The 26,124-nt window shown below is 38.9% G+C and overlaps 2 protein-coding genes across 2 annotated transcripts in view; both read left to right on the top strand.

The window, feature by feature from the left end:
- The first annotated feature begins 10,706 nt into the window (after positions 1-10,706).
- Positions 10,707-26,124, top strand: part of LOC122884597 (potassium voltage-gated channel subfamily A member 2) — a 30,327-nt gene continuing 14,909 nt past the window's right edge. Inside the window, exons 1-2 of the mRNA XM_044214731.1 lie at positions 10,707-10,792; positions 11,625-11,675. The gene's annotated coding sequence lies outside the window, so the exon portion shown is untranslated. The remainder of the gene's footprint in view (positions 10,793-11,624; positions 11,676-26,124) is intronic.
- Positions 15,438-24,169, top strand: LOC122884587 (potassium voltage-gated channel subfamily A member 3-like). The gene has a single exon (XM_044214700.1). The coding sequence runs from the start codon at positions 21,094-21,096 to the stop codon at positions 22,645-22,647; it is 1,554 nt and encodes a 517-aa protein (XP_044070635.1). The 5' UTR covers positions 15,438-21,093; the 3' UTR covers positions 22,648-24,169.

The raw sequence follows: 26,124 nt of genomic DNA, 5'->3' as shown, positions 1-26,124 counted from the left end.
CACCTGACCTAAGTAGTGATCTGAAGGATCTGTGCTTAGACCACCAGCCAAAACCAGGCTAAGCATGTGCCCTGTGACCTCCACTCCACACAGCCTAGATTAGCCCAGGGCCACCAGGCAGATAGCCTTTCAGGAAAAGGCTCCCCTACTCTGGAGGACAATGGCTGTGTTGTCTTTGACAGAAAGGACCATTTCTGCATTGGATTCAATTTCTTATAGAACAGAAGAATTCAAAAAATTTCACCACCATTCTGTTTCATTTCACGTCAGGCTGTTTGAGTCTTTACTATCTTGAAAGCTCATTGTACTCAACCAACAATGTTGATCGGAATCCATAACTGCACCTGATTCGTTAGTTCTCCACTGCCCCTCCCATTTAGAAAATGTTTGGCTTTATATCTTTTTAAAGGCTACACCAGTTATTGAATGTGTGCAAATAATGTGTTCAGAACCTATTGTACTTCCTGTTCACCCGTGTCTGTTTCTGTTACATGACATGATTCTCAGCATATTTTGTGTTTACAGCTGTGTGATGATGATGATCGAGGGATCTATTCTCTCTAGTTAGTGTTTGTTTACAAAGGGTTCAGTGTGCGTGTGGTTGGTGGGAGGTTGTGTCACTCTGTGAGGACTGACTGCCGACAGATGAGCTTTCATTTACCACAGTTGTCATACGAATGTGCTGATGGTTTAGACTATCACACCAGGACAGTATTTCACTTCCTTCTGCTTGGTTTCTTCACTTAAGGTGGAATGACCAACCTGTCTCACACTTGGTCGTGAAGGATAAATGCGTATTTTATTGATTAGTGTCAGCTCGGATTTACTTTTGCTCAAAGGCCATGGTGGTTTTGCATGATTTAGGCTCATTAACTACAATTGCAAATACTTTATAATACTGCTGAGCATTTTCTAAAGCAATGAAATTCATGTTATCCTTTTCACAACTTCATGTTTGGTGCTTTTTCTTTTTTGTTTGCTTTTCATACTTTTTTGTATGAATGCAGAGCTTTTCAGCAGCCGACTCAAATCTTGGATGAGGCCAAGTAGGGTTTTCAAAATGGTCCATAGCCTACAATGTTACTTATATAATATTATAAATAAATAAAGACCAAAGGTTATTCATTGTGATGGATTAGCTATCTAAAGCAAGTTCACACTCAAAACACTAAACAAATGGCTGGCCTGGAGAAAGAAAATCATTCTAAAGAACTATGCTTTGGAACAATCATGTAAAGTACCGTGCAATTTGCGGCGAATAGGCTAAAACAACAAATAACACAATTATGTTCCTTTTAAACTTCTGCCAGCCGTATTTTACTGAACATACCGTACATACAGTCAGTGTGTGCATGCATCGTCCATGATGGTTTAATTTCAAGATACCAGTGGTGGAAAGTAACTAAGTACATTTAATCAAGAACTGTTCTTAAGTACAATTTTGAGGCACTTGTACTTTACTTGAATATTTCCATTTTTATGCTATTTTATACTTCTAACACTACATTTAGATCCACATTTTGTACTTTTTAAAGAGTTTTTTTCTTTAACTTTTGGTACTTTAGTATATTTTGATACGAACACTAATTGATTACTTTTACTTCTAACATAATATTTCTGCACAGTGGTGTTACTACTGTTACTTAAGTAAGAGATCTAAGTACTTCTTCCACCACTGCAATCAGTGTGATCTCAATGCCAAACGATGTACGTCAGTCAAAGTGGCATTCTGCCACAATAAGCGTTTGTGATATAGTCTGTCATTCTCTACAATGCACTATATCTCCGGGTTGGCTCACTTCCCACTGCTGATGCCCTACGGCATTGATTCAGTGGCACTGCCTAGCAGTTTTGTGCAGAAGGGTGATACTGAATCAGTAGAAAACATAGTTTGACAGAGGAGTCTGCTGTCACATACACAAGATTTTTCCATGAATGTTTGTCTGTCATCCAGTTGGAATGTTTCCCTATATCAAACATACTTGTTATAAATTGCCTGTATTATTCAGTGCCATTTCCTCATATGGGTACAGAAATCTTTGTTTGTAAAAACTCAAGCACCCATTCTCTAGAGAGCAAACCCTGGTTTTCCATTTCAACTAAGTTGTATTACATCTTTAATCTATACATTAGATTTACATGTTCTCCTTTTTCAATCTGCCCAGGCAAGGCCAATGAACTTAGAAATCCACACCTACTTACCCAGATTAGAAATGTATTTCTGTTCTATTTATAAACTGCACAATGGTTTATAAGCACTGACAAATCCTTTCAAGTGGTGAACAAATGCATGAGCTCTGCAAGGACTTCTCATGTGGCTTACAAGGCTATAACTGATTATAAACCAGGACACCTGAAATACATCAATATAAGTTTTAAATCTTTTACAAAAATTTCCACTTCTACAAATGCCTTTTCTTGACGTGGATGTCTCTGATCAGATAAGCGGACTCACACTGAGCAGAGCCCATAACATTAACTGGTGAAGAGTAACACTAAGCACAGTATTAGCCTGACAGTGAAGTGTGGAGAAGAAAACCCATCAATTCAAAGATTGGCCCTTGAAATCAAATATGGCTGAGGCGGGACACTTTGTCCAAAGGGCTGGAGAGGTTTGACCCCTGGGGTGGGTTGGTGCCTATTATACTATTGCCCCAAGGCATTGAGCCACCCCAGACACACACAGAGTATCAGGTGACCCTCCAACCTTTTGAAACTGTGTATGTGATCAAACCTTCCGCCTCTGCTAAGGACACATTGAGTGAAACACAGGCCTGTGTCTCTTTACAGGGATTTTTTTCTCTCCCGTCATGTTGCGGTCACAGATACTTGAATGGGATGCATACAGTAAATACTGTACGTTTGGGGCCAACAAAGTGTCCTTGGGTTTTTTTCTCTTTGCTTGAAGAGCCCTTGCCACAGAGGGGGAAAAAAGATTGTATTGTGTCAGCAGTAACACGAATGAAGCCAACTTGGAACTGATTTCTTAAAATATAAAACATGTTTACTCTTTTATACTAGTCCTGTCCATATTTTTCTGTCTGTTCTCCACTGCCTTGTGTGTAATTATCTTTCTCTATATCTCTTAGTTATAAGGACATTAGTTGAAAAAGGTTCATCTTGTCGGTTTGTGAACCATTTCTTATGTAACAGATTGGCATACTTTTTTTGTTTCAGTAGTTTCTATTGTTCCACCTCCTTCCTCAGACAGCCCTGTATCCTAGGAATTACGTTGGTATTGGATCAATCTGCACCTCACAACTAAGGTCCAATACCAACATACAGTGCTAATGCAAGAAGCAGTTTGCCCTATATAGTATGTAGTGAGGCAGAAAGTGATGTTGTGGAATTGTGTGATCTTTCCTTAACCTAAACCAAGTGTTTTAAATGCCGTACCCTAACGTACCTTAACCATAGTTTATTTGCCATAATATGATCTTTCCCTAACTTTAACCATAGTTGCTATGCGCAGATATTGTAGAAAATGAGGATGTGACAAATGTTGGGATTGAATGTAAAAAACAAAAACCAACAACATTGGCATTGACCACAATTCTTTTGGCACTAAACAATTTTAAGTGATAGAGAAAACACAGAATTTTAAAATGGCAAAGAATAATGTGAATCGGCAATGTCATGGTCAATACCTGATCTGCTTATAAGGTCAGTATCGGCACTAATACCAATTTGGCGTATCCTCATTCTTGTCTGGTGATAGGGTTGCTTCAGTTGCATCACAGGTGGTAGTGTGACATGCGCCACCAGGTGGTCACAAATCTATTTTGTCAGAAGTGGCAAGACACGGTGACTTTCCAGTGATATCTGGCAGCTTTTTGTAGGACATGTTGGATACTGGGTATGCCCTTTTATTTGTGGTTTACTGTCATCCTGGTTCTGGATTTCTGTTGACTCTTTAGTCCTGCATTCGTGTTTGTTTGTTTCAAATGTGACGGTCTGGCCTTTTTCCAGTCATGATGTGGTTCTCCCTCATGCAATGACTTGAGATTTTTTGCAGCATGCCTCATTGAGCAGAGATTTCCTGTCCTCACTAACATTTCTGCACTCTGACAGGTCCAAAAATAAATTAAAAAATTATACATTGTTTCTGTGAATTACCTGTGGAAGCACTGAAATGTGTTTTAATCCACAGAAAACTCTCAACTAGTAAAACCCATAGCATTTTATGTGATGTTAAACCTTATTACAGTATTTTGAACTAGGGCTGCAACTAACGATTATTTTCATTCTTGATTAATCGATTAGTTGTTTGGTCTATAAAATGGTAAAAAATGTCGATCAGTCTTTGCTAAAGCCCAAGATGACGTCCTGTTTTGTCCACAACCAAAGATACTCAGTTTACTGTCATAGAGGACTAAAGAAAGCAGAAAATATTCACATTCAAGTAGCTGAATTAAGATAATTTTGAGTTTTTTCTTAATAAATTAGTCAAATCGATTATCAAAATAGTTGCCGATTAATTTAATAGTTGACAACTCTGCAACTTGTTGCTGCTCTATTTTGAACCAGCACTAAAATGAATAATACCATTGCATGACAGTGTATTTGACAGCTGTGATACTTAATGAATATTTATAAGCAGGAAATGTCAATACCGCTGATAAGTCATTTGAAAATAAGATACAGTATCTACAATCTGGAAAAATTAAGCTGTTATATTCATATTTATGCAGTGTGAAAATGAAACTGGCTGTGACATTTTTGGTGGTATTCTACTTTAGCCAGTATTTAGCAAAATAATAAAACATTATTTTATATTTTTATGACTTCAATACATTAATTACTTGATCCTAGAGATTTTTTTAGGTAACTCTTCATATATAATGAATCACCTGACCTGATCTCACACAACTAAACTTAATTAGGCCCACTTGTGGCATGAAAACTAACACACAAGATGGCTCTCCAATATTTGGTCATTTGGATGCCAGGTGTGTCCAATCTATATCAACATAATTCCCAACAGGGCTGCACCCACACAGTCTGAATTATATTAGGTTTTCAAAAAGTCGATGTACTGTGGATGATTTATGGGTAATCGTTGACTGTGGTACCTTGTATGGAATTTATAACGTCCCAGTGGTCATAAATGCAAATGTATGTTTTTCGACAGTATAAACTGCTAGAACATAAATAACATTCAAACAGGTGCTACCACTCACTGAATATTGATTAAATATATTATATGACAGTATGTTCCCTATCCAGTTTGTGACCTTCAGGGATGATTTAACCTAAAGAGTAAACATAGTCCTTGTGCACCACACTTAACTGCACACTTGTGTCCTTGACTTTTGAGACCCCAGGCTCTGAGGTTGCAGTGAGCATGTGATTTTCAGTTTAAACATCCTTAATCCACAGTCAGGTTGGTGGGTCAGTCGGGCACATGAGAAGGTTAAGGAAAAAAAGCATTACTAAGCTTTTGCTGTCATTTTCAATTAATCTGTCTGGTGTCTGTTTGAGTCCAGCGGTGCTGCTGCTGATTGTCCACAGAATTGAAACAAGATGGATAACAACACTTCAGTCTGCAAGGAGTGTGAGTAGTGTTGAATTAGCTAAATCTATCTGCTGCCCTCCTGTGGAGCCATGGTAACACTGTTTATGTTAAGGTAGATTTAAAAAAAAAACACAAAAAAAAAACATAACCACAGTAGCTGGATTATAGATTGATTGTTGTCACATAAAGGTGGCTTAATTAAATTGTCCTACTCTCACATAGATAATCTGTGTATCCATCAGTCTTTTAGTTTTGCGTTAAGGACCCACCATCTTAATACATCAGTGATATGTTTTTGTATTGTGGATTTAACCTTCCTAAATGTTTACATGCTAGTGTTGATTAAAACAGTTGCCATTTAAAAGTAGTTCATAATTGATATACAATATCAATAAAACATTTAGTAATTTAGATGCTCAAAGCAATTCCATTACTTTTTTATTTTCTCGTGTGTTTCACACCTCTGTACCCTACCAGCAGATATATAGCATAACACATCCTGTTTTGATGCCTACATCCTCAGAGGAGCGGCAGGTATGCCTGTCCAGCTGCTTATTAGAAGAACGAGCAAATGAATCCTCTCAGGGATCTTTTCACTGTGCGAGGCCAACAACAACAGACGCACAGACTGGCTGCTGGAAAACTCAAAATTATTGGTTAATTAAGCTTTCTTTGTGAAGGAAGGTTTGCCCAGATCGTATCGTGAGGACCCACAGAAGTATACAAAATGTCAGTAGCAGCAGCAACAGCATAGCATACAGAATAAAGCCCCCAAGTTATGAGTGACTTCATCTTTGTGACAGTCCAAGACTGGAATGCATTATTGTCTGACTGGATGTTGACATGGTATAGGATTGTATCAGATCACAGTGACTGACTGTAATAGACAAAAAGCTTTACAGACAACTACTTAAGAAGGAATGCTTTATTCATGCTCATCTATAAGGTATTCCTGCATAAAAGTCATGGCTATATATAGACCGCAACATGCATTTCATGTTTCACAGAGCCTTGGAGGAGTGTAGTATGTAGGATGCAGTGAAACACTGCAGTAAACACTGATGGATCACATAGTATTCTGTCAGTTTGCTCTGTTATTGTATCAGGTGTTTGAGCATCTAATAAATAAATAAATGATAAATAAATAAATTGGAATATTTTAAAGGTAAATTTTGTTTTCATTTCATTTTAACTACTGTTAGTCAAGTTCTTGATGTCACATTGTAACAAGAAACTCTTGATGTGATGTTTGCAGTTTTGTCAGTAAAAAACAAATTCCATTTGTTATCGCTGTTTCAAAGCTCAGTTTGAATTTGTGAATTCGTCTCTTGTTTGAGACTGTCCTCAACAAAAGCCCAGCATTGGCAAAGGGGGAGGTAGTGATGTTGTTATTGGCTCTGCAAAACCTCTTAGGGATCAGGTTTGGGCAGATGGATGAATCAATAAAGCGTGTGACTGTGATGTGTGAGGCCGCTGTAACCATCCTATATCCATTTTTAACAGTTTTTGAAAGTGTCATGGCACAAGTACTTAAGTAATGATTTGTTGTTAGGTTGTTGTTGTTGGGAAGTAATCAACACTAAACCTTGCGGCTATACTGGCTACTTACACACCACAACATCTACTGAGTGCCAATAGCTGCATGTTGAAGAAAGGATGCAGGCCTTGTCTGAACCCTGGTCAGTCCAAATTTCCCGGACTTTCCCATTTCCAGAAGTGTCGCCTCCCTCAAGCTGGATGGTGGGACCGTGCCCATCATCTTTTGGTCCACCAACACCAAACGATCACTGACGACTCATAGGTTAACATATAAATGCAGACAGAAACTAAACCAAAATACTTCCGGGATAAGGTTAATATTCGTTGTCCGTCACGGTAAGTTACTCACTATTCTGCTATTCACCAACTTTCTTGGGTATGTGTTTTCTTCCTCCTTCAATTCTTGGCATCTCCCTCTGACAGGCTCATATTAGGTAAGACACATTTTCTTTATGTTCAGCAACCAATCAATAGGTCAGTGACAATCATGTGACCATGACAAAAGGCACTGACAAACAACCTTATCCTGCTGATGGGCGTCAGGCTCTGATAACACGATCCAATAAAGTCTTGATGCTCTGATTTATAATCCAAGCAGACTTGACTTTACTGTCTAAAATCAATGGAATAGTGAAATGAGCATTTTGCTTCAGGAGGGTTTTTAATCTCAGAAAATTGCCTTTGATTGTCCTGGGACCCTTCAGAAGAAAAATGTGTTGGTTTTGCAATCTGCCAGCTGGATGAGGTCTAGGTAGTAAACAACTGTGGCTGTCCTGAGCTAACACGCATCATTAAATCACACAATATATATGAAGACAACATGGTTATCCATCATTATAAAACAACTCTGTTTGAAGGTGTTTGTTGAATTAAAGATCAGAACAGAAACAACCAAGATTGATGAGCCTTGATGGTTTGGAGCAAGAACACAAACACAACTCTATTTTTGTGTGTGTGTGTGAGTTTTTCCCATTTTTCGCAGTTTATTAGAGGCATTTTGGTACCTCATTCGAGCATAGCTCTACTCCTCTGTGTGTGTCTTGTCATAGATCACCTGAAGCTAGGAGTAGAGCAGTCTGGCCTCCTTGTGACAGGTCAGAATATTTATATCTATGTCCCATCTGTGCACAGATTGTTCTCCTTTTCATAAATCATTGGACTAAGGCAATTGCACAGGCAGGAAGGAGTGAGACCTCCCCTTGGTGTGGCAGGGGTAGACTGTGTCCAATATCTCTTACTTGTTTGTTTAGTGAGATGTGCTGTGAGAACAAATGTGAGCAGTATCAAACGTGACACATTTAAAGTCTGAGCAGATGTTTTTGAATAAATGTGCCACTTTCCTCTGTCTTCATTGTGTGCATGAATTACTGTATCTGTGTGAGTGCTTTGCAAGCTCCGCTCGCTCAAGTAAATGAGCCCAGCGTGCCTCATATTAATCCGTCATGGTAATCCAGACACCGCTCACATTCATGTTAGACAAAGCGCTTCTGTAAATGTGTGTATCCCTTCAAAAAGTCAAAATATTTGCAAAAAGTAACTCCTAACATTCAGTGAGACCTTTCTGTCATTTTGTCATTTATTTATTTAGAATTTGCGGAAAAAGGTCAAGTGTCCAGATTACCGTGATGTCCGGAATACACTGAGTCTACGTTAGATAAAGTTCTTGTTTGAAATGTAACGTCACATCGACGTTACATTTCTGACATACTGTTTCAACACTGTAACAGTATTTTTGGTGTCTTATGAATCCACGTGGGCTGGGCACTTGTTTACGACAAGTAATTCAGAATCAGAATCAGAAATACTTTATTGATCCCGAGGTGAAACTCTTTCGTTACAGCTGCTCACTATCACGTCGATGCACACTTGAGAATAGAAGGAATAGAAGTACTAAGCAAATCAAAATATAATACACTATAATACAGGTAAGATAAATTAAGTACAAAGTGGATATAAGTATAAAAGCTAAAATAAGTACCAAGTGGATTTTTAGGTTAAGTATGTACGGTATAATACAATGTAATAAGTAATAGTGCAAAAGTGAGTACTGTCAAGTTAAGTGTAGCTTATTAAGATGATTATGAGATGGTGGATAGCATCAGCAGTAACAGAAGTATGAATAAATATCAATAAATAGGGACTTTTAAACTGAAAACAGAGTATATTGCACAGGAGTATTAAACAGAGAATATTGCACAATTATTTCAAGTATTGCAGTGATGTTATTGATCCAATGTCCAGTTTAGTGACCTAATCCATTAGTCAATAGTTGATTACTCATTTAAGTAATTTATCTAGTAAAATTGACAAACATTCTTTGGGTCCAGCTCCTCAAATGTGAGGATTTGCTGCTTTTCTCTCATTTATATAATTGTAAATATCTTTGTGTTTTGGACTGTTGGTTGGACAAAACAAACAGTTTGAAAATGTTAAAGTGAACTCTGGGAATGTGGGCATTTTGCACTATTTTATAAACAAAATGATGAACTGATTAACAAAAAAAAAAATCAATTGCTTATTTGATAATGAAAATGATTGGTAGATGTGTCCCTGCAATAAGGACCACTACAGAATATACTACATATGATTCTGTCTGACAATGTGGAATAAGATGATTTTTCCAAGCTTAGTTATGTAGGGGGAAATAAAAGGGGGAAACTGGATGTGAAGGGATTAATACTTGATACTGAGTTATGATCTAATGTTTTCTATGTTTTCTATGAACTTTGAACCTTACGACTGTACAATATATTCCAAACCCACAAACATTTCTTTAATTGTTTTGTTCACTAATTGTGGCCTTATTTCTATCACATTTGATCACTGCCGCCTGAATCAGTACCAAACTTCTTAATAAAGGCAATAAACAAAGACTTCCACAGGATTTATGGGTACACTTTGCCACTGCACGGCCAGTCAGCAGCAAACTGCCAGCGGTGGGATTGATTACACCGGTCAGTGATAGTATATACACGCACAACCCCACTTTGCTTGTCACGGGCTCCAGATATACTACACATTTAAAGCCAAAAACAATACATTCAGCTAATGTGTTCATGATTATAAGAACCCCAGTGGGAGAAAAACAGAGCTTTTTAGAGAGATTCATCTGATTTTGCACTGAGGATTGCTGATGTCTCTTCAAAGGAGTAGTATGTCTAATGAGGGCTCGTGCTTTGAAGTCTGTCCTCATAAAGCTTTCTGCTTTGTTTGCTTTTGTTTGGAGTTTTAGAAAAGATTAATTGCTCAGCCATTAACATTAAAAAGAAATAAAGGGAAACCTTACCTCATTGTTGGATGATTGGATTTAATTGTTATGGTTTGGTAATTGTAATAATGCCTTTTTAATATTAAATGGTTAATGGAGGACGGCAGCCCCCTACACACTGCCTGCCCAATGTACTCGTTATGCAACACAATAAGATGAATCAACTTGAAAAGCACATAAAGCAGATACATGATGTGTCCTCTGTTTTGTACTTCTGGGAAATGCCAAAGAAAAAATCTTAAATATTAAATAGTACACTATTATATAATTGTTATTAGGCAGAAATGAATACTCTTTATTATTCTGATTGAATTTGCACTACGACACTCTCTCCTCCATTATACACTGTGTCTGTGAGCTAACATGGGATGCGTTTTTCACTGGGTCTTTTCCCACAGCTCGGCGCAGGCTCTCTCATCATCTCCACTGACCTGGATCATTACCTCAGTCAGGCTCTCACAGCGCTATCGGTAAATATTTCAATGCAAACTGATGCTGGGGAGGGTAAATGGTCCTGTAACACAGAGTCATGTGAGGATGCTGATGCTATCATCACCGATATGTGGTTGTAGTTTCATATTTGACCCTTGTGAGGGTGCTGGAAATGGGCAGCAGTTATGGCCTTTTGGAAGTAGGCAGTGTAGGTAAAAATCATTGGACATGAATGTAATGGATTGTAACAGTGATAAGTTTATCTAATACTTTCACAAAATGTCATTCTGTCTTGTACAGAATATAATTGATATGGTCATAAAATATATTCCCTGGAAAACTGAGCTTCCATTTATAGTTTATCAGATTCTCATTTTTGTGGACTTAGTTTGATCAGAGATGAAGTTCTGTGTTACTGATTTCATATTTTCCTACAGGGTATAATTTTTAGAGGTCAGCAATATGGATAAAATCTTTTATCACAGTATATGTGATTTTACATATGTTACAACAGGGATCTAAAGCATGATATAATTGCTTTTCTGGAGATGCAATTGAAAATCATCTATTGATAAAATGACCAGATGGAAATGACAAATCAAAGTTCTTCATTACATTGAAGCAAAAATCCTGTAATCCTGTAAATGCATAAATAGCCAGTCCTCCTCATTGGTGTGGAATATTTCTTACAGTGGCCTGACACAACTAGAAACATTAAAGGGGCACTCCACAGATTTTACACACACAGGTTAGTTTACTTAACTGGCTGAGTACTACTCAGTACTACTCAGCCAATGAAGTTTGGCTAATCTGGGCTTGTTTTTAAAACCTGTGTGATTGTCTGACTGCATGTGTTTCTTGCCCCCTCAGACTTCTTTTTTAGCGATGCTGCCATGTTCCCCGATCTCCACAATTAAATTGGTGAGTAAATGTTGATATTACCGATAAGAATGAAGGCCAAAACTACAATTAAAAAAATAAATAAATAAATAAATGTGATAAATCACAATGATCATTTAACAGATGTATTTTTGCCTCAGAGAGCTCTAATCTTTACAACCTTCCTACAAGCTACAGCAGGTGTCAGGGTGGAGTATTAATGATGTCCCTGTCATTGTGCTGATGCTGAGACATGTGGCAAGAACATAATAAGAATCTACCTGCGGCTGCAGACGAGCATTTGATTGGAAAACAGCAACTCTAACAGACAGGCACATCATTAACTGCACTTGTGTGGTTGTTATTTGTGTACAACTTCGGCATGGTGTCTGTTCTGCAGGAAATTATGTGGGTTAACTCTTATTTGCATTTACGCACATGAACATATGTGTGCCATATATTTTCACTGTAGATGTAAATGCACACTGTTTAGATTTTCCTTCATATGGCAGGAAATGAAAGCCAAATAAATAGGATATCTATAATCCTGATTTGCACATCTTCCTACCCATGTGTGTATATTTAAGCATGTGTGTATGTATGCGTATGAGGGTTTAGCTGCTTGGAGGGCAGTGTGTAGCGAGCAGCAGGCTATGAAATTTTATCTCAGTGTTAATTTCACAGCCTGGAATACTGGGGAGGAAAATTCCTGTTGCATCATTGAGGCACTGGGATCCCCCCTTTTACTGTGAGTACCATGGTAGAAAAGGTTTCAATCGTAGTCATCTGGACACTGTTTTCAGAATCAAGACGTTTCGGCTCCCATCCGTAGGCGATGCCACCATCTGTTTGCGCACTGATATTAGTTTCACTTGGCCTCACACAGAATACAGTATTGTTAGGCAACACCAACAGGACTGGTAACCTATTGCTTTTGCTGGTTTTTCTTTCTTTCATTTTTCTTTTACTTCCTCTCCTTTGCCTATTTCTTTGTCCTTCTTCCACACCTTCCTCCTCCTCCTACTGACTATCACCTGCAAAATGAATGACATTCCCATCAGAACTTGTTTGTTTAGTGCTAATTAGCAATGTTAGCATGCTAACACGCTAAACTAAGATAGTGAACATTGTACCTGCTACACATCAGCAAGGTCGTTATGAGCATGTTGGCATGCTGGTGTTAGCATTTATTTCTAAGCACCACTGTGCTAAATACATCCTCACAGAGCTGCTAGCGTGGCTGTATATTTTTGCATTAATATGATTGATGTGTTCTCTAGTTCACTGGATTAGCCAAAAACAGACATTCCCATCTGGTTATTTTCCATAAACATGTTTCTCAGTTGATTTTCCAGAACACTTACTATATATTGAAGATTAATGTAAGAGTAAGAATCTTACATTTAGAGGTTAGCAATTTTTTTAACTTTTAAAAGTCATTAATTGTTTCTACATTGTAATTATTTAATTATAGTATTTGTTTAAAAATATATTTAAGTGGGTACATAACATGCAATAATATTGCATTTTAAATGCTTCTCTTTTTTTATCTGTAACATTAAAAGTATAATTTGATCATCAATGTTGACTGCTCTTTCTTACATTGTATAAATCTTTATTTAGTGGATAAATCTCTATTGAGCAATTGAAAACGCTATAATTGTCACAGCAAAATCAATACTCACTAACACTTTTAAAGACAGACTATCAAGATCTTGAAATATTAGATATATAGATCTTTTTGCACATCCCTCATTGTAGACACACATTGTCTATTTTGTTCATATGAATTGCAAAGGTCAGCATGCCTCCGGGGGACTTTACTCTGGAATACATAATTTCTCGCTAAATGGCAGTCTGCCACTGTTTGCCAGCACAAAAAGTATTACTATAACATGCATTTACTGACAATGTCAGGGCTGAAAGTAAGATATTGGTCAGACTGTCAACATTGCAGTTAATGTGTAATCCCTCCCACACTCTTAATAAATATGTTCTTCTAAATGACTGAATCATATTTTGCATCAGTGTTCATGCGCTGAGATGCTTGGAGATTTCTACATCTCCAGACTCTCAGTGAATCAGTGACAACATCAAATGATAAACAAGGGAAGTGAATCAGAGAGCAGCTGATAAGACCGAAATTAAATAAGCATATGCCTGGTGTTGTTTATTGTGATAACCATTTTAATTGAGTTCTTGCTCCTCTCCATCCTGGTGGTTCCTGCTGCAGCCGGCTCATTCCCAAATGAGCCGTTCTGCCATCTCTCATTGTGATTTGGCAGCAAGACACTCACAGCACCAGTCAGGAGTTACATTAGTCAGCCCATCTGCTCCTTACAAACTGTGGTTCACACTTCAAAGATGTCTCTCGCGCCGGCTACTGCAGGGAGGTGCAATCCTGATAATTTGCAGAAAAAATACAGCAGGGTGCCGTTTCTAAGACATATTCGAGAAAAAAGTTGAAGGAATCACATTTGTTTTACTTTTTCCTCTCCAGCTACATTGATACCATTTACTATTAATATGCATTAGTTATCAGCATTTGATTACCTGTTGAATTTGTATATGTAGTTGAATTGATTAGTAGATTGACTGACTTAATTCAGCACCTATTTTAATAACTGATTAATTGTGTAAGTTATTTATCTGGAAAAAAGGCCAAACATTTGATTGTTCCAGCTTCTCAAATGTGATAATTTGCTGATTTTACTTGTTTTACCTTAGTCAATTGAATCTCTTTGGGTTTTAGACTATTCATCAGGACTTCATGGACTTGGTGATTAAAACTCAGGTTATTCAGGTTTTGACTCTCATTCGGGTTCTATTTTGTATGAAAATCAACATTTACACAAGATGTGTATGGACGTTAACCCCAGAGGGCCTACAATCCTCTCTTGATTTCTTTAGCCCTATCTTTTCCTTCCAATCAACCTTTTTGACAAAATATATTGTCAAGCTTAGTCCGCAATCAATTGAAGACACTTTATTAACATCCAAGGCCGTGTCTGTAGTATCTGTATCTGTAGCTAGTGAAAAGTAACTCCTCTCAGGTCAGACGTAAAGCAATGGTCCAATGCTCAGGGTTTTTTCTGTGTAGCCCCACCAATCTATTACTGTGACAGCATGTCATGCAGGGGCCAGGGAACGCATTCTCCCCAGGGAGCTCTAATCCAGGGGGCTGGATCTTTTCCCCAACATATGCCCTCCTCCTTGCCAACGACCTTCACATTTAACTGCAGGGATGCCGTTTGGAATAGCAATGACACATGTACCGCATCACATGCCATATCTGGCGCTGTAATTCTTGATACTTGGATCACACCCTGTCACATCCCTGAGGATAGTGTGGCTCTTGCTCGCAACTGTACCTCAAATGCCAGTTTCGACCCACCTTGAGTTGAGAGGACCCTGATAAAAATTGATATTTGCTGCTGCCTGTGTTGTTAAAGGTCAGATGATGCTAATCAGAACTATTTATTATTCAGTTATGGGATTTATGTTTCAGTACAGATATTTCATTTTTTGTTCTCTCTCTGCATTTGCAAGAAATGTTTTGTCTTGGAAAGTCAAAGTCTGTGTTGTCTGGCCTATGGCTCTGTGTTTGTGTTTGTGTGTATGTGTGGCACATGCAAACATAATTATGCACTATACTATATAAGTATGCACTGGTAAGTGGTCTGTGCCGTCTGTGTTTTGTGTGTTTGTTTTTAAAGTGCAACCATTACATTAAAGCACAGACGTGAGATTCCGAGTTTAATTCCATAGTCGTCCTCCATGTGTGTCATGCTTGTTTTATGCATCACTGTGGCAGCAGCTGCTCGCACTTCCTTGGTGGTGAGACGGACTTACTGAAGCATACAGCATGTCAAATCCAAAGTCTTAACAGAACAAATATCGTGACCCATATACATAAAACTACTATTGTAACCCCTTTTACAACCGTGTCTCCTAGAAATTACGTTTACAGCAAATACAATCTGACAAACATAATGCCACCTGAACTATGTTTTTACGCGACATAAAGAGGAAATGTTCCTAATTAACTTATTGGCTAAGGGGCAAATGATTTAATCAGATTAATTGCAAAATGTTCGCTGACGCGTTATTTAATTTTTTCCCCTACACTATCTGCTCGTAGCAGCTAAAGCGCGGTTAACGTTTTATTAGTCACACATGGTTCTATGGATCTCCACGCCGGTCTGTTGGTCAGTCCACCACTTTGGTCTAGACAGAAGTATCTAAACAACTATTAAATGGATTGCCATGAAATTTGCTGCAGATATTTGTGGTCCCTACTGGAAAAATTCTAATGATTTTGGTGATCATCTAGCGCCACCAGCAAGTTTTCACTTACTCAGTGAGATATTGACATCTACGAAATGGATTGGCACACGATTTTGTACAGACGTTCGTGGTTCCCAGACGATGAATCCTAATGGCTTTGGTGATCCTCTGACTATTCCTTCAGTGCCACCATGAGGTTGGCAAGTGTCTTGACAGCTATTGATGCATTGCTGTAAAATTTGATGTAACAGATATTCAAAGTCCCTAGAGGATAAATTCAAACAACTTTGATGATTCCTTAACTTTTCATCTAGCGCCAAAAATTTCAATTTGGATTGAATTTGGTTTCAGTATTTTACAAGATACTGACTTAAAGAGAAATCAAGAGTTACAATGCTCATTTAACCCCCTCGCCTGGCTGCTTCAACTCGTGGCAAGAAAAGTGTTGTTACATTATTTATGACATTGGTCGTCACCTTGACTCATGATAGCTGTGGTAGCGGACAATGTGAATGTGTAATGATTCTGCGCTGGCCAATGCATGACTGATCGATAGACGCTGGTCTCTCTCTGTCTTTATTGATCAGCCACTGTGTGAGTGCCTGCAAGCCAGACTGAACAGACAAAAAAAGCCTTGCTTCTCATTACTCAAAGAGCAGTCCAAGCATTGTCAATTTTGATGGAAACCAGCACTCTTTTCCCTGACACAATGTTGAAGAATGAAAAATACAGTTAAGATCTTTTGGAAGGGATTATTATATCAAATGCTCTCGTCTCCCTCCAGACCAGACCCACAATGTAATTTGTAACGTCACTTAAAATTACAGCTTTTGCCAGACTTAATAAGTCATTTTTTAACTTCCCAGACTGATAAAAAGTCTATCTTTAGCTGCCTTCAGCTCCAGAGGTTTGGATACATAATAGGCCTGTTTAATCCTCAGCTGGCAGCCAATAGAAAGGGCTAGAAAATTTTGGAGAAAATGGACTGAATTCATTTGTGGAATAAAAACTCTATTAAGTATTTATTTATGAATGCATGTGAGATTGCACATAGGCATGTGTTTACATAGACAATAATCAACTTTTAGTGTAGTGTGATAAAAGTGTCTCTCTTGCCCAGGGTCTAAGCTTTATATTTGTCCCTTTTTGCTGAGCTGATTCTTCTGTGTTTGATAAGTGACCATGCAGCCGACGCAAAAAAACAAACAAACAGCCTGGTTCCTTTTTAGTCTCTGGTTTACTCACTCCTGCATGAGTTAGAATGGAAATTATGTAGCCTAACTTCTTCAACATAACTCCTTTTTCTTTTTACAAACCTTTTGTTGCCATGGAGATGAAAACCCAGACAAAACTTAACTTTTTACTGAGATGCAACTACTGGGAGGTTGTTAATCGCAGCATGAGGACTACTTTTTAATATTTATCAGATTTATATGCAGGAATTGTACGAGCAGGTGTTGACAATAATACAAACAATATAAAACTTAGTGTTTCCCCGGTGGCACTGTCCGTGATATTGGCAATAAAGCCCTTGCGGTCCTGGCTAATGAACCTGATATCGCAAAGGTCATTGTCCACTGCGGCACAAATTATATCTGTAAAAAACAGTCTGAATTACTGAAAACTGCCTTTGTCCACTTGTTTGCCACACTGAAAAGATCCGTGAGTCGCATCCATGTGTCCGGTCCTATCCCCTAAGATGGAGAGCATTCAATCGAAGATTTCACCTGATCCACGGCATCCACCCACCGCCAGCAACAATCCTGTTTCCCTCACCCAGTTTCAAACTATGTCATCTCAGCACTCGATAAATTAATCTATCAAATGAAATCCTCCACCTGTGTTTTAGATATTATACCAACCGTTTTCAAAAGAGTTTTTTCCCACTGTTTTCTTTGATTGTTAACAGCTCTCTGACCCCTGGCAACTTTCCAAACTGTTTCAAACATGCAATTATTCAACTGCTTCTGAAAAGAAAAAAACAACTCTATAATTACAGACCAATTTCTAAATTATCTTTTGTATCTAAGGTGCTGAAGAAAGTAATTTCAACCCACTAAATCATTGTTATGCACAACAATATTTGAAGCAGTTTTCAGTCAGGTTTTAGAGCTCGCCCATGCACAGAGACAGCCCTTGTAAAGGTCCCTAATGACCTACTTTTAACAGCTGATAGAGGTGACTGCTCAGTCCTCGGACTATTAGATTTGAGCACCAACTTTGACACTGATCACGTCGTCCTTGTGCACCGTCCAGAAACCTGGGTTGGTCTTAAGGGGACTGTCCTACAACTGCTACGTTCATACCTAACTAAAAGAACCTTTTCAGTTGTTATAGCAAATGTCAGTTCCTCTGTTGCTGATTTTAATTGTAGTGTCCCTCAAGGGTCCACGTTAAGAATGCTGTCCAGTCTTGCTTCTTTCAGCTAAAGAAAATTTCCAAAATCAGATCATTCCTGTCTCCCACTGATTTGCACAAAGTTATCCATGCTTTTATTTTTTCCTGCCTAGACAATTGTAATGCACTTTATGCCGGTATCAGTCAGAGCTCCCTTCATCGACTCCAACTGGTGCAGAATGCTGCTGCTCGAATTTTAATAAGCACCAAGAAATACGATCACATTACTCCTGTGCTAGCCAACTTACACTGGCTCCCTGTTTTTTATTCCGTATTGATTTTAAAATTTTACTATTCACTTTAAAAGCTTTAAATGGCCTTGCTCCAAATTACATGAAAGATTTACTGACTCCCTGTGTGCCTGGGCGTTCTGAGATCTGTGGAAGCAGCTCTGCTGGTTGTTCCTAGATTGCGGCTTGTGACCAAAGGTGACCGGGCCTTTGCTGTTAGAGCCCCCAGACTGGAACAATGAAATTAGACAGGCTACATCATTGTCATCTTTTAAATCCTGTCTTAAAACCTTATTTTATCAGAAGATGTTTATGAATTCTTAAATAGAAGTTACTGGGTTTTATCATTCTACTCCTGCCATTTAACATTTTTAAACTTTATTTCATCCCTTGATGTTTTATGATCCCTGTGGTGTTTTTTATTTGGCTCTTCTTTATCAGCTCTTCTTTATCTGTGTTGTTTTATTTCCGTTTTTTTTCTCTTTTTCTGTGAATTGCTTTGTAACCTTGTTAAGAAAAGTCCTAAGAAATAACATTTATTGTTATTATATTATTGACAGTGATTAGAAAGAAACAGTCATCACCTAAAAATCACCAGACCACTAGAAAAGTAGCAATATAAATCTAAATATGTCCATTTCACCACACAGTGCCCTGCAATCAGTCATTTGAAATCAAATGGAGAAGATGATCAGTGCCTGTATTGACAAGTCTGTCTTTAACCCCAAGATTAAACATTCCCAACATTTACTGTCATGCATTAAGGTGAACATAGAAATGTCATCATAAGTAGCAGGTAGTACATAGTGATACACAATGACTCAAGACGGATGATGTACTGTCTCTCCTATCAGCACTTTAATAATATAGTAACAAGTGTCTCCTTTGTAGATATGGTTGACATATCCACAAAGGAGGGTGGGTGGGTCGCTTCAGACATCGGTATTTCTAAAATACTGTCTAAGGCCCTGCTCAGAAAGGTCCTTTCAGGTCCTTGGTTTAATGGAAGAGGAGGTTTAACTAAGGGGTTCCAGTGTTGTGGTTCTTTTTAGTAATGAAGCAGTTAAATGAAAAAGTTTTTTTTTTAGTCTTGATATTTTTAAACAATGGCTAATAAAATATATTACCTCGGTTTTTATTATACTGCTAAAGTCTGCTTTTCTTTTTATATACAGTAGGCTATTCCTGATAGAGAGAGGTTTTCCCATGCCCTAGAACTAATTTTTTCAGGCAGTGCAAAAGAGGTCAATAGGTTTTTTTAGATCAGTGTCATCCGCTTTAAGAGGATTTTCTGAGTATGTTCATAGTGGAGTACTAGATGTTGCCATATTTGGATAGAAGAGAGGCTCAGCTTCTCCTTTGGGTTTGACATGTTGAAATTAAAACCCAGACTGGCACAATAAAAAAAAATAAATAAAAAAAGAGCAGATTGTGCATTAGCCGTAAATCCCATTTGAACTCATTAACCCCGTGCACGTGCGCCTAAAACCACAGACAGTGACGGACGCCTTTGATGAAGCCTGTCCGTATGAATTACAAACAACACTGATTTTGCATTTTCGTCATTAATCACAGCTGTAACAAAGGCCGACACTTGAGGCGATTCTGTCACCACATGGCGGAGTGGAAATGAGGTGACTGATCCCGAGGCTCCTGTGTTCTGCTAACAATGTCGGGGAAAAGCATCTTTAGACGAACACACACACATTGAACTGTGCGTACAAAACTCTGCGAAGCTGGCGCGCGCCTGTTTTCAGCACCACGGAGAGCAAAAAAACCAAAAACCCTCAACATCAAGAAGACACAAAGAATAAGCAATTCAATATTCCGTTTTTATTCATCGCGTTTGGACAGTGAATATCTTGACAGCCACAGCGCAGCCATCTGTTGTCAGTTTCCCTGAAAAACCTGATTACATCAGCTCACTTTCTGTGAGGAAAGTGAAACAATGATTGGTGACAACATTATTTGGTCTGTGTCAAAAGTGTTAGACACAATCATTGTCTGACTTTTTGTGCAGACACAGTGCAAAAGGGGATGTTGCTCCTGAATGGCTTTTATGTTGTGCTTTTCGTTTTTATTTGAAGTTAACTCGATAAGATTTGGATTCGGGCTGAGCTTTAAATGCCACAGACAGGAAAGCAGCGCTGATCTCTTCATGTCTGCGTTTATACAAGGTGATACAAGATCTATATGAGCTCACAGAGATAATCTAACTGGATCAAAAAGGTGTGGATGTGATTTCTTCAAGTCCACCACGCTTGAATGAAGGTGTGTGCTCGACATTAAGTGACAAGTTAAGTTCTGATTGGGCGGGTGGTGGACGTATGTCAGACATATGCGCGCCGTGGGCGGATGCCGACGTGTTTGTAAAAAGAAAAAAAGAAAAAGGCAGAGGGGAGTGCGGCGCTTTAGTGTGTGGATGCGCGGAGATCGGTGATGGTTAGAGGAGATGCAAGTGGCGTTCTCCTCAGCTCTCCAAAGCTGTAGGCTTTGGCCGGGAGAGGCGTGGCGCGCTCTGCCCCTACAGACCGAAAACCACCTGTATGGATGACCAGACCTTCAGCGTGATCCAGTCGCCCTCGTCCGCCAAGCTCAGGGGCAGCAACGCGACTGACTGCCGGGATTATGCCAAGGTGGAGAGGAGCGTCATGACGGTGGAAAACATGCTGGAGGAGTCCGCCGTGCTCTCGGCGCCTCACCTGTCGGTGGATCGATATGAGCGCGGTCGCCAGGGATGCTGCGAGAGGATGGTGATCAACATTTCGGGTTTACGCTTCGAGACGCAACTTAAAACTTTCAACCAGTTCCCAAACACGCTGCTGGGGGACCCCAGGAAAAGGATGCGCTACTTTGATCCACTGAGGAACGAGTACTTCTTTGACAGGAACAGACCGAGCTTTGATGCCATCCTGTACTACTACCAGTCAGGGGGGCGCATACGGAGACCTGTCAACGTCCCCATTGATATTTTCTCCGAGGAGATCAGGTTTTATCAACTCGGAGAGGAGGCCATGGAGAAATTCCGTGATGATGAAGGGTTTATAAAAGAAGAGGAGCGCATACTGCCCAAACATGATTTCCAAAAGCAGGTTTGGCTTTTGTTTGAGTATCCTGAAAGCTCTGGGCCAGCAAGGGGAATAGCCATCGTTTCAGTGCTTGTTATTTTGATTTCAATAGTAATTTTCTGCATGGAGACTCTGCCGGAATTTCGGGATGAGAGAGACCAAACCACAGTGGCACCCACAGTCAATGGCACTGTTCCCCACGGGCCAAGCCCGTTCACAGACCCCTTCTTTGTGATAGAGACTCTGTGCATCATATGGTTCTCTTTCGAGTTGCTGGTCAGGTTTTTCGCCTGCCCCAGCAAAACTTCCTTCTCCAAAAACATCATGAATATCATTGACATCGTCGCCATAATCCCCTACTTCATCACTTTGGGGACTGAGCTGGCCGAGAGGGAAACCAACAGCGGCCAACAGGCGATGTCCCTCGCCATCCTGAGGGTGATCAGACTGGTGAGGGTCTTTCGCATTTTTAAGCTGTCACGACACTCAAAGGGACTTCAGATTTTGGGACAGACCCTAAAGGCCAGCATGCGGGAGCTCGGCTTGCTCATATTTTTCCTTTTCATCGGAGTTATTCTCTTTTCCAGCGCGGTTTACTTTGCAGAAGCAGACGACCCCTCGTCCAGTTTCACCAGCATCCCAGATGCGTTTTGGTGGGCAGTGGTCACCATGACCACAGTCGGATATGGAGACATGCATCCGGTGACCATTGGTGGGAAAATAGTGGGGTCGCTGTGCGCAATAGCAGGCGTGCTGACCATCGCCTTACCCGTGCCAGTGATTGTGTCAAATTTCAACTACTTTTACCACAGGGAGACTGACGGAGAGGAGCACCCACAGTACGTGCACACAGGCAGCTGTGAGCACCTCCCCTCGGAGGAGCTGAGGCGGTCGTGCAGCTCCTCATCCCTCAGCAAGTCTGAGTACATGGTTATCGAGGAGGGCATCAACAGTGCGTACAAACAGCCCAACTTCACCACCGAAAACAACCAGAACTGCGTGAACATCAAAAAGATCTTCACAGACGTGTAAATGAACCTCAGAATGGATCATTTATGGAGCATGAAGAAATAGTAGCTATAATATAATTTTTTTTTTTATATAGCCAGTCGTATTGTGTCCATATCTGTGGATGAATGCTGCGTAAATGTCCGTTTTAACAAGTCATTTATCCTATTTTTATTGAAGCAAATGAGAAATATGATTCTACTTGTTTCCAGTGTTGATTCACATGTTGACTAAGAAGTATTAATATGAGCCAAAAACATTTGCACTGGAAAAGTATTCGTTTCGGCACAAGATGCTGTTAGTTGCTTGTTAAAACAGATATTTTTGCATTGTAGTGCCACACGATGCCTACATATCTGATGTTTATGCGAAAGTTGTTGGTGTTCATGATTGGGATACACGTGTAGCATAGTCTACTATATTGCATCTACCCGCCAGTCAAAAAAAAAAAACACGTCTTGTGCTTCGTGGAAAGAAAAATGTCATTGTCCAGTAATATAAAGAATAGATTATGGTAATTTATATAGCTGAATGCCTGTTTAGGATATATTTAATATCATAACCTGTTGAGATGTTGGACTCTGCGTGTTTTCACCTGGATAATAATCTGAACAAGACTCAGAGTGGTGGAGATGGAAACGCTTAGAAGTCGAGCTTTTCGTAAAATTGTATTTTTATTCAGAACTGCCTATATAGCCTATATTAAACAAAACGGAAATTAAGTGATCCTGACTCAAAATGTATTATAACCTTTGGCTAAATATCCAATATCATTGCAAATTTCGTCCGAAGCGAGCAGGTGGTGGATATGAAATATATACAGTGTGAATAATTGTGTGTTTGAGGTCATGTGCTCAGTGACGACAGGATGAAAACAGAAAGGAGGGAGAACGCGCAGAACGTCTTGCTCGCTGAATGCCTTGTGATGCAGTCTCCATGACGACGGTGGTTTCCTGGGTAACCCCCTCTAATGTTACCATGGCATTGTGTTGCACTTTCCAACTGTGGTTCACTATCACCTTTGTGTCCTTGGAGGGGAAAAAGGGGGCAACTGCTGCATATGCAAGTTTTTTGATATCATGTTAAACTAACGTGGAGTTTGATAATAAGTTATCAGCTTCCTTTTTAAAGGTGATCCAATGCATATCAATCAGCACTATTTGTCCTCTAGGCAAAGTTAGTTAGCCTGTAATCTCAGGCAGTGGGTTGGCAGGCATGTAGAAATATAATGAAAATCATGAAAAGCTGCAGCCCCTCTTTTGTTTCCCTTCACTAAAACCGCCTCAGCTGCTCTGTTTTTCAGATGTGAGCTCCATTCTGAGTTGGCATGCCAACTAGGTCTGACGTCAGCCACCTTTCATCCCCTCCAGCAGACACTTGCACGTTTTGCTTTTAGTACAAAGTGTCTGAGAGCTGAAGTGACAAACAAACAGTGAAACTCAAAGGAGTCCACTGAAAATTAATTACAGACTGCATTTCCTCTACATGTATCATGTTGGCTTGAGAGTTATTAAAAATTAGTTATGACTTCACTTTTATTATGCAACCAATGACTATGTTCATTATTGATTAACAATTAATTGATTAAGCATTTAATCTATAAATGTCATAAAATAGTGAAAAATGCCCGTTATAATTTCCCAGAGTCCAAAATGAGGTCTTTAGATGACATCTAAAGGTAGAAAAGCAGCAAACCTTCACATAAGAGAAACTACACCAGAGAATATTTGTCATCTTTGCTTGAAAAATGACTCGAAATGATAATAATCAAAATTAGTCAGTTGATTGATCCATTAGACAAATAATAATTTCAGCTCTAATTATTTTATTTTATGGAGTGATTAGGAGTGCTTTCCGATCAGCACCAGTTCATTACCATTTATTATACTTTATAATCAGTATGAGAAGAGACTTTTTTTCAGAATTCAAAGGTAAGGTTTTTATAAATTACTTTTTGCCTCATTAAGTCGTTCAAATGAAGTTGTATTGCTGCTGAGCTGTAGGTTTAGTCAAGTTTGAGTTCATGCTGAGCTGTGCTGTTTTTGAACCAACACAGAAGCTTCATCATTCTGAAAATAGCTCAGCACTGCCCTCTAGTGGATCAACTGAGTTATTACTGTTTGGAAAGAAGTAATATTGACTTTACTGATATTCAGCCTCTTTTTATTAGACTTGAAGTCTTGACGACTGAATATTTAATTTGACCTTTAATCAAGCTAGTGGCAACCAATTTATAATTTAGTCCACGTTTTGTTCTGACTGCCTTGACTGTAAGACCCCCTGGGCTCTCTTTTAAATCTCAAAAACATTCTTCTTTTTTTATTAGCTTGATACTTTATGACTCTCCCCGATTTTATGAGAACTGCTTATAAACATGATTTTGAACTGATGACGTTTCAGAAGTCTGCCACAGAAAATGATGCATTACTTCTGTTTGAAGTCTCAGGGACTCCAGCTGTAAAATACGGTCATATACGATGGACATTCATTTGCTCTATATCTGTGATTGTTGTTGATAATACAGTTTAAGCAGCACTACACCTCTGGATCCCAAATTAGCCTATTTGGATTTCTCTTATTGGAAATGTATTACAGTTTGTTCATAGGAGGTCTAACAGGTAGTTGGACCTCTCTGGAGCACAAATGACCCCAAAGTGATGTCGCTATGTAGGATGACAAACTGTACACTTCGTGAAACATTTTTTGGCAAAATATATTTGTTCAAGCATAGCCCCGATAACATTTAAAATATATTATATAAATATATTTATATTTCCTCATTTGGTGTAGTAAAAATGCCATATGGTCATATTCATATTTAGTCATCTTCATCAAATGTGCAAGCCTCTTGGTGGCAAAGGGAAGGGTGACCACTTTAATACTAATCTACGTAATGGGTTTTATTCAGGTCAGGGGAAAAAAGAAAAAATACATATTGAAGGGGAAAAAAAGTTGATTTTGTAATTATTATTACTATTTGTACATATTCAGCACTGGGGTCTGTGAGACCCCAAACACTGAGAAAGGAGTAGTGTTTTGTCCCAGAATTGGCCATGTGACTCTCTGGGATTTGCCCTGCTGGTCAGGAAACTACCTTAAAATTCCACCTAGAGGCTTTTAGTCTGACCCATAATTCTTATGTTTCCCAGGAGACAAAGGGAATTACAGTTTGTGTGCTAAAGAGTGCTAAAAAAACTCACTCTACTTACAAATTTGCATGACTGAACAAGCACAGAAATGGACATGAAGGTTACTTGAAATTTGCTTTGCAGTATGCTGGGCTGTTGCAAAGCAAAATCCACTCTTGCAGAATCACATGAAAGCTCATGTAGTCTCTTCTATAAAACAATGTTTTGCATGATTTCCTACTCTGACTCTCATATTCACAATATACTGTACAGGTAACTACAGATTTGCTATAAATATAATTTAGTTGAATTTAGGTTAAGCATTTGTTTGGTTTATTCTATTTTCTTATGGTTATATTTGGTCTTGATGACA

Source organism: Siniperca chuatsi, linkage group LG2 (assembly GCF_020085105.1).
Source record: "Siniperca chuatsi isolate FFG_IHB_CAS linkage group LG2, ASM2008510v1, whole genome shotgun sequence".
Lineage (NCBI taxonomy): Eukaryota > Metazoa > Chordata > Actinopteri > Centrarchiformes > Sinipercidae > Siniperca > Siniperca chuatsi.
The sequence above is the reverse complement of the archived record's forward strand: the minus strand, read 5'-3'. Positions and strand labels throughout refer to the sequence as shown.

Coding starts and splice junctions, on each gene's coding strand:
- LOC122884587 (XM_044214700.1), top strand. CDS start 21,094: ATGGATGACCAGACCTTCAGCGTGATCCAGTCGCCCTCGTCCGCCAAG.